Raw genomic sequence first — 9992 nt, 5'->3', positions numbered from 1 at the left:
CTAGGGAGTGAGTTCCAGGATATATTAAGTGAAAAAAGCAAGGTAGAAAGAGTGGGATGTTTTTCTCTTCCTATTTAAATTTTCTTTCATAGATAAATGCATGTTATCATTTATCTATAAAAGATTAGATATAAATATTTAATATATACATTATATAAACATTTCTAAATATGTATGTATATGTGGTTTCTAGTATTTAAAAAGTAAAAGTATAACTCAAAAATTAGTTATAAAAACATTAACTATAGAGGCAGCAAACAGGGTAGAAGTTACAGCAATAGAAGCCAGACTTCTCCGACTATATTTTGCTTAGTTTGACTTTGGAACTGTGCACATGCTTAAGATAACTGTAAAATAAATAATTATAAAAAAATAAATTCCTGAAAAAATATAAAAATATGTTTTATGCTGTGGGCATAACCATACAGAAGTTATTTAAAGTGACTTTAAAATAGATTTATTTGACTATATCCCTAGTGAGATATACAAAAGACAAATTTAACTATAAAATATACCTTAAATATGTTTTCAGTAGTCATAACGTTAGTAATATTGTTGATATTGTTAATCTGAAATATATATCGAGAAGTAGAATATACAAACAGAATATGGACAGACCATATATGACAATAGAAGTCACCCACAGCCCCTGCAGCAACCAGCCCAGGAAGCCAAACCACAAACTCTGCAACAATTCGCCAAGAATGTCCAAGATCTGGTCAAAGACTGCCAGCTTTCCCATTTTTTTTGTCCCTAGTTCTAACCAACCAGAAAAAGCTGAATATGCTTTCCAAGCCAATCACATAAGACATCCCAGTTCCAGTTGCTTGCCTTCCATCTTCTCTATGCCATCGACCTTCAATTAGAGCATATTTAAAGCCTTCTCTTATTTTTTTCCCCACCATAACAGTTTCCCACTTGCTTCACTTCTTTTGAGTCTATGCCAAAGGCAAGCGATGCTGGCTGCCTCCACTATTACAGCACACCCTGAATAAATAGCCTGTTTTCTTCACATTTGTATGGTCCTTGTTTATTTCCATTATGTATGTGCATGTAACACACATACGAACATACATATACACACACACATATATATGGGAGGGGGAGTGAGAGAGAAGAAAAAGAGCAGTTATGCTAACGTCATTAGGAACATGGACTTTCCATGGGTAGGGGGAAAGATGCAAATATAAAATCAGTAAAAATTCTACAGTCCTATTTTTAATTAAAAAATATTAGCATAAACCCATGGTATATTTGCTTTTCTTAAAAAAAAATATATTAAGATCAGTATATTGAAAAGAATCTGAAAACAATGACCATACAAGTAGCAACAAACGCTCCTAAAATTCTAAAGCTCTGCTAAAATCCAGATTGCAGTCTTTAAATATTATTTCAACTACGGAATCAAGAATATTTGGAGCAATGACTGAATCCAGGCCTGAGGCAAAATATATATAAAATGAATCTGGAACATGATATCACATTAGAAAGCAAGGAAAGTTTCAAAGACTACTGAACTGTATTTAAAAAGTTAACTTGAAGAGACTACCATTGACTAAGTAAGGGGCAATCTGAGCATCAAAAAGAATTATAACTGCAATGGAATTAAATATATCATATATTTAAAAAACTTATGTGTACATTATGACAGAACACATGGTGACCTCTGGAGGATGCTAGCAAAACTCATTAATCTACAAACTGGTAAATAAAGGGACAGCATCAAGCATTTCATCTGCCTTTCCAATGTAAACTGTGCCCAAGAATAACTAGTTGATTAGACAAAGTTTCTCTTTATAGACATATTTTAGTTAATAAATGAAGAAATATATATATAGTATATATATATAGACATTTTGCAAATCATTAAAGAGAACTGATCTAGGCAGTGTTTACCAATGGCCACTAACATTCCTAAAAGAGAGGCAACCAGACATGTGTCTCTTCTCATGCGAATCAACACCTACAAAGTATTCTCAATTAAAAAACCAAAGCCAAATCATATCTGTTAGATCTTACTGTCAGTTTACATAAAACAAGAGGATGAAAAACATATTAAGTGATGCCATAGAAATGCATTTGTCAAAATTCAGAAGGCATAAAACTTTGGCTGTCTTCATTTCAGCCAAACAGAAAGGGAAGAGAATAGAGTAATGTCTGTGGGAAGTTTTCTGGGCTAGATATGAAAGTGGTTCACATAGCTTTCACTCATGTTCTGTTGACTGGAATTCAGAAGAAAGGCCATGCTAAAGTGCAACGGAAGCTGGCTGTATGTTAAGAAGAGGAAAATGTGAGTTTGGGGAGAGCAGTATCACCACATCGTTTATAAGATCGTCAGTTTGTTCTAAATCCCAGGCTGTTTCTACTATATCATGCTCTGTTCTCCAAGATGGTTAGGCAGTCTAGAATTCATGTTTTAAGATGAATAGTTTAAAAAACTAGATGATTGTACTCAGGAAAAGAGAAAATGAAGTTGACCCGACTGATGATTTTAAGTACCATGATGTAACACAAAAGAGCTTTGTTTTAAGTTGTGAAGAAAGGCTAAATTATGCTTGCTTTTGCTGCAGATATAAAGAAGTTCGAAATGTTCAAAAGAACATTAAACAGAGGTATCAGTCACTGAACTAGCCTTTTCATAAAGTAATGAATTTCTCTTTATTGAATGAAGTAAAGCAAAAGTTCTATATTCATTTACTATTGATGGCTAAAAAGTGTATTGCTCATCAATTGATGACAAAAGAGAATTTAGACTGTATGAAATATTCATTCCTCATGTAGCAGAATAATATTTTGAGATAATAACTGAGGTTTCTTTTTTTATCTCAGAAGTTCCTTGAATCCATTTCCCTCCCCGCCCCATTCCCACAGGCATTCAGGTATTAGTAAGAGCTTCGTCTACACACTGCCCTTGGGAGTACAGTCCAGACAAATTAAGTCAACCGAAATACTGAATATATTCATGAGAACCACAGCAAAGATAATTTTCTTGAAAACTTTCACTTTAATAACAAAAGTCAGCAACTTAATTTTAAGGCTATTCTTCCAGTTGCTTAGGCCAATACCTTGGAGTCATCCCAGATTCCTCCATATCTCTCATATACCATTCCCATGAACTGATAATGCTGTCTCTACCTTCTAAGTATATACATGCATACCATCAAGATAAGTCAACATATATCCTGGAATGTGATTTCTTATTACTTCTACTGCAACACTCTGGTTCGTGCTGCCATTATCTCTTGTTTCGATTACTGTAATAGCCTCCTAATTGATTTTGCTGCTTCTATTCCTGCCTTCCTACAGTATAATCACAACATAAAGTAAACTTGATCATGTAAGTCCACTGCTCAGATTCCTGAAATAGCTACCCATGTCACTAAGAGTAAAAGCCAAAATCATTATAGTAACTTAAGATTTATAAGTCTTACTCTTCTCCCCTTTACCACTTTTCAGTCACACTGGTTTCTTACTATTCTTTAAAAATTGTATCATGCTCCTAAATCTGTGTCTTTGAATCTGGCATTCTTCTGCCTGAAATAAACTTTCCCCAGATATCCAATGGCTTAATCTCTCATTGCAATATCACCTTTTCTGGTATTCCATATCCATCCTATTTAAATGATAAACTTTCCTTTGATACTCCTATCCCACTTTTCTTGCTTTTATATTTTTCCCTTAGTATTATCATTATCTAGCATAGTTATTTATTAATTGTATATCTTAACAGAATGTAAGCTAATAAGACTTTTATGCCAAAAAAAAAATTGCTGAATGAGTAAAGGGAAGCACTTGATTTTTGTTTAGTTATTATCATTTAATTTAGAACCATGGATTTCCACAGAACTTATTTGATGTATTTATTTAGTTTATGTCTGCCTCTTCGACCAGAACGTAAACTCCACAAGGACTAAGATCTTGTATTTTTTGTTCATAATTATGTTTCCTGAGCTTAGAACAGCGCTTAACAAATAGTAGGTTCTAAAAACTATTTGATGAATGAATAAAAAAAGGATAAATGTGATCAGGTTGAATTTCAATTTGAAATCTGGCATTGGTGAGGTTGAATCAAGTCTATTCACTACTTGCTTTCTGAATTTTTAAGTTAAATGTGTATTTGAAGGAATTCAACAATTATTTTAGTATATTTTAAAATATGCTTCTAAAAACAGCTCTATAGATTAGGCCAAGTGAAACATGCTTTGACTAATTAAATGTTAACATATGTGACAACTGATACATGTGAGCAGAGGCTTTAAATATGATTACGTGGTTCATCTTGGCCCTTAGTCATGAGAATAGTATCTTCAAATTACAGACTAATCCTTCAGCCTAAATACTAAGCAGAGGAACAGCCAACTTATAGCTTACATGTCACATGAGTAAGAAATAAATTCATTCCTTGTAAAACACTAAGATTGGGGGATTATCTATTATACAGAATAACAAAGTGGAAGATGACTAATACATCTCTTTTGCCTATTTCACCAAAAGGTAAAACTAACCTGAATAAGAATAGCAGCCTTTTCCCTCTGTTCTTGGATATTCACAGTATTTTCTCCATTTTCTTTCTTTAAAATAGTTTGATTCTTGATGTAGGAATTTGGCCAGGATCTCAGGGGTCCTGTTGCAGCAGTATGTAGCTTTGTAGACAAATGAATCTGTCTGCGTACAATGTAACCACGCCAGTATGCCTGGATTACTGTCGCTGCCACACTATTAAGAGAAGAAAAAATTTTTAGTGCTCACAAATACAGTGGAAGATAAGAGGTCCTCATGAGCCACATTTGTAAACATGGATTGCATGAAGTATTATTTAAAAATAAGACCACATCTTTTGCTTAACTATAGTCATAGAAGTAAAGATAGTATGGAAACCTTTAACTATGTAGGACAGAAATGGGCGAGTAATTCAGGGAGAAATGTGAGTACAAGAGATTTTTGTTTGATTCTTTTAAGGAAGGAGATATTATTTAGATTTTGTATGATACTGAGAATGTCAATCCAGTATGAGAGAGGGCAAAATTAATGATGCAGAAGAGAGGAAACAAATATAGGAGCCAAAGTTGAGCTGGCAAGAGAGAATGGGATCCTGTTCACAGGAGAGAGGTTAGACTCAGAAAGGAGGGAACCATCAGATCTTTTACAAGCTTCACTTTTCTCTCTGCCCACACAAGGCCTAGAGTTAATTCTAACATTTTCCCAGCCTACATATTTGCCAATTTTAGGCACTGAATCAATCCATGTTGTGCTTTTTCCACATCCCCCTAGGCTGCCCAACAACATTAGCAAAATTTGAATTGTAAGTGGGTTCTCAGTGTGTTTAATTATTTAACTTCTATTAAGTACATATATTTTCCTTTCCCACACAGATTATTGTAGGAATGTTATCAAGGTACTGAGTATAGTGAAAATGCTAACTATTCCGTCTTAATTTCTCTTCAAATTCTTCAGTATACTTTAAAAGACATATGATGGAGAAATTATTCTTGTATAGTTTCTTTCTCCAGTGCACCCTTAAAACAGTTTTCAATAATTTTATAATTGCCACACACAATATTTTTTTCTTCCTTGTAATAGTGAATTTAAGGCAAAGTAGAATTAAGTGATAAACTCTGCTAGACATGACTAAATGTTTTTTTCCTCATAGTTACATATTTGCAGAAAATTAGAAGGAAATGATGTAACTATTTTCTCTGATTATTTTGCATTATTTTATTACTACTTATCCTCACCATTATCATCAACTGCAGCAGCGGTAGAATTTTACCTGAACCCTGTAAAAAGAAGTCTTCAATCTATTTTGCTACAAATAGAAAATTGAAGTTAATGGGTAAAACTTCTGGCATAAGATAAACTACTGGCACTATTAATACTTGGAAAAAATAATCACTGTTAAAGAGAAAACCACAGCCCCAAATGGCATCACTTCTCCTAAAAACTCATGATACCAAAATGAGATTTAATACCTGATCTAACTGCAGTTTCAGCATTTCCCAGAAACATAATCTTGACCAACCAGTCTGGAATTTTCCAGTCAAGTCACCAGTAAGGTAATTTGCCATGTGGGTCCTCTCCATCCCCCAGAGAAAGAAGCAGCAATCTGCATGATAAAAACCCTTCCCATTCTCTTCCCCCAAAGAAAAGATGTCCAGGCGGAATGATCCTTACTTTTTTTGTTACTAGTTTCCTTGCCCCACCCTTCTTTCTATAAAAACCTTCCATTTTATACAACCCCTTGGAACACCCTGCCCTTCTAGTTGTAATTGGGATACTATCCAATTCATAAATTTCTTAATAAAGCCAGTAAGATTTTCAAATTTACTTGGTTCGATTTTGTTTTTTAACATCATGTTCCAACGAATCATTTCCTCCTACTAGAGTGAACTTTGTATGTTTTGCTACGGATTTAATTCACATTCAGTCATTCAATCATAAATTCATTCCTTTATCCTTTGAACATAAATGAGTGAGGAAATTTCAAAGCACTATATTGGGTACTTTGAGTGATAAAGAACAAGAATCTGAAAACATGCTTGCAAAGTATACCTGGTAAAGAATGAGGGACTTTAAAGAAAACACATTTAACCTGAGATGGCATCTTATATCTCTCTACAGATACATACACGTTTCACTGACTATAACTGTGAATTTTTTCTAAAGCTGACTAGTCATTGAATGTTTGAATTCCTCAGCCCAATATCATCAAAATATCCAGTCTACGGCCATGCTACCCCGAACAAGCCCAATACCGTCTGATCTCAGGAGCTAAACAAGGTCAAGCCTGGTTAGTACTTGGATGGGAGACCACCTAGGAAGACCAGGTGCTCTAGGCATAAAAATTTTTTTTTTAAATAAAAAAAAATAAGAGACTGTAAGCTAACAAGGTCCTTGCAATCTGTGAGTTCAATCAAGGGCTGCCTCACCTAAAAAACAAAAAGAAAATTCCAAAGGAGGGGAGGAAGGCAGATAAGGAATATTTTCCTCAGTGACACTAACACTGGACCACTTTCAATACGTTAAAAGCAGTGAAATCAGGTAAAGAGGGTAACTTTAGGGCTTCCTGAATGTAGGGTACTCTCCATGATGAGAAAAACAACTCCTAATACTACTATCACCATCATCATCATCATCATTATTATCATCTATTTTTTAGCAAAAATCACAATGACAAAAATGTCCTTAGTATAAGAACACATGTAAATCACTTAAGAAACACCTATATAACTGACAGTAAATCTTCCTGAATCACTGAATGGCAAGTTTCAGCAAGTTTTATTTTCTCTTTACTCTTTAGGTCTTTGGTTTGTCAATGTTTTCAGTTCTTTATCCTTCCTTATTATCATTTGGCTATTTTGTTTACCATCGATTAAGAAGTTCTACATATTGTTTATATGAAATTTCAGTAGGCAACGTTTGGAGTGTTTAGAGTTAATGGGATTCAGGACATGTGTGAGGGCACAAAAAATAATTTTCCTCCCACCTTCTAAATTCTTTTACCCAAGCTAATAATTAAATTTAACAGAGACAGATTAATGAGAGAAAATGTCCAAGTTTATTACGGATGTACATTCAGCAGTGACATAAGATATGAGACCCAAAGAAGTATTGGGCAGTGGAGGTTTATATGCCATCTGGAGCAAAGGAGAAAGGGGAGGGATGTGGTTTGAGACTTCAAAGGGCGGGAAGGCAATTCACATGGAGATGGAAAAGGAAATGTTTAGTAAATAAATGTTTGCTGGGCTATCTATAACAACGGGACACAGAGAGAACTTTGAACAAGAGGGTCAGAAGTTCTTTCCAAGTCTTTTTATTCCTTAATAACCAGCTTAAAGTCAGTATCCCAAAGGAATATTTTGGGGTGGCAAAACTTTAGTCTCCCAGAAATTTGGTACCCTGGTATATTGAATATTTTAATCTGAAGGAATTTGAGGGGAAAAAATATGCAGTAAGGCTTTCCGACTTTCCTGGGAAGAGGATCATAAGACCCTCATGTGAGAGAAGGCCCTCCCTATACCCAGAGGAAAAAAAGTACTTTTATCTAAAGATTAAGGACAAGAGAAATATGAATAAATGAGCCAGTGCTAAATTCCTCCCAGGTTACTATTCTTAGCTCATATCCTTTGTCATATTATATTTTTTCAAGACCTTCCATTCTTCATCAAATTTAATATAAAAATGCTCAGGTTTAACTATTTCTTTGGATCTTCAATTTTCATGCAGGCTCTCATATCACATAAAACTTATATTAAGTAAATTCGTATGTTTCTCTCATTAATCTATCTTTTGTTACAGGAGTTCTAGCTAAATATTTTTTTCTCCCTACAGAGCAAAAGCAATCAATTAAACGAATTGGTAAAACATAAATCAGGAAATGTTAAAGACCTTTTCAGTAATTTTTTTAAATTGCATTAGGAAATACATGTTAGTTTCAGCATATCAAACTTTTTAAATATAGCTCCCAGAAAAAAAAATCACCATTCACACAATTGAAAGAATAAAAATTTGGAAAAGCAGATTAGCTACTTGATATCCTGTATGCTGCCCAGCTCAGCATCTGTTATTGGAGAAGCTGAATTTGACTATTTTAAATTTTGTTGGCTTGACACTGAGGCCAAAAGTAAAAAGAAAAGAAAAAGCTTATAGGCCAAAGTAAAAACCAATCTTTGCTGGTGATAGATGATGATAGATAGATAGATAGATAGATAGATAGATAGATAGATAGATAGATAAATTAAATAAAGCAAGCAAGCAAGCCAACCATTTCCTTTTTAAAAATGTTTACTGGTTGGAAGAAGGCTTATGTGATTAATCTCAAAAAAAATTGCCTCATCTTACATAGTTGTTATATCAAAGAAAATTATAGCACATACATTAAATATTTGCATAGATGCTTATTACATGTTTTCTAGATCAATAGGCAAATAAATAGCACATGGAAAGGTATATTTTAAAAAATAAAAATTATCTGATTATTTAGAAGTATTTTTCATATTATTTTGAGAATTATGTAGTGTTTTATTTCTCCTTAAAATTCATTTAAATTATTTAGAGATTAAAAGGCAGAAAAATAATTTTATATTTACTCATTGTAAATTAAACAATACTAGTCTATTAAACAATATTGTTAAAATTCAAATTAATCTGTACTATAATCAATAATTTGTGCACATCATAAAACATAGATATGAGAATATGAAATTTAATAATAATTTAAATCTTTTAACATTTATTTGGTAACATTCTTATATATAAAAATAAAAAATATATACAACTATAAAAAATGATATAAATCTTACGTTTTTTCACAATGTTTAATATTTAGATGATTCCTCAGTAGAGAATTTGTTATTACTGTTTCCAACAATGGGATTCTTTCAGTGGAGATGCTGCTTGCCTTGCTGTTTTCTCTTTCGTTGTCAACTATTTTTTCCTGATTTCTTCCTTCCATATCCTCACATAAGGAGGGGTTAGTTAATGGAGAATGACTAGAACCAGAGTTCATCCATTTCTCAGAAATATCTGGTGAGTCCGGTTTACATTCATTTGCACAAGGTGAGAGAGCTCTATTTTGCAGTATGCTATCACTGTCTGTAGGAGCCAAATGATTTTGTTGGGCTTCTGATTCATCTTTCTTGGTGATACTTCCATCCCCGTGTTCATGTGCATATCGGTATTCATTACTAAGTGTCATCAATTTCTTAAAATAATGGCAGAGATTTTCTGCAGCATCCATGGTGAATATGTTTCTGAAAAAATAATGAGAACATTTAATGACAAATACATAACCAAATACTAAAACTTGAATATGTTTTGAAATTTTCCCTGTGTGGTCTGGCATGAACATTAAAGTTTACTACATTTATGAAAAAATTACTTCTGTTTTTTAGATAAAAGTTAATCTGATTTTTACAAAATAATAATATTTGTTTAGTTAATTTAGATCTGTCAATCTAGACAAAATGTCTAGAAGTTTTAGAGCTATTTTTATT

At 33.1% G+C, this 9992-nt stretch overlaps 1 protein-coding gene across 1 annotated transcript in view; it reads right to left on the bottom strand.

Annotated features, from left to right (window-relative positions):
* Window positions 1-9992, bottom strand: part of LRRIQ1 (leucine rich repeats and IQ motif containing 1) — a 179506-nt gene that overhangs the window by 88454 nt on the left and 81060 nt on the right. Inside the window, exons 16-17 of the mRNA XM_025041086.1 lie at window positions 9300-9749; window positions 4506-4716 (exon numbers count right to left, since the gene is read on the bottom strand). Of these exons, the coding sequence (XP_024896854.1) occupies window positions 4506-4716; window positions 9300-9749 (661 nt within the window). The remainder of the gene's footprint in view (window positions 1-4505; window positions 4717-9299; window positions 9750-9992) is intronic.

The sequence above is a fragment of the Pteropus alecto genome, unplaced genomic scaffold, assembly GCF_000325575.1.
Source record: "Pteropus alecto unplaced genomic scaffold, ASM32557v1 scaffold76, whole genome shotgun sequence".
NCBI classification, from domain to species: Eukaryota; Metazoa; Chordata; class Mammalia; order Chiroptera; family Pteropodidae; genus Pteropus; species Pteropus alecto.
Note: the sequence above shows the minus strand (reverse complement) of the source record. Positions and strands in the feature narration are given on the sequence as shown.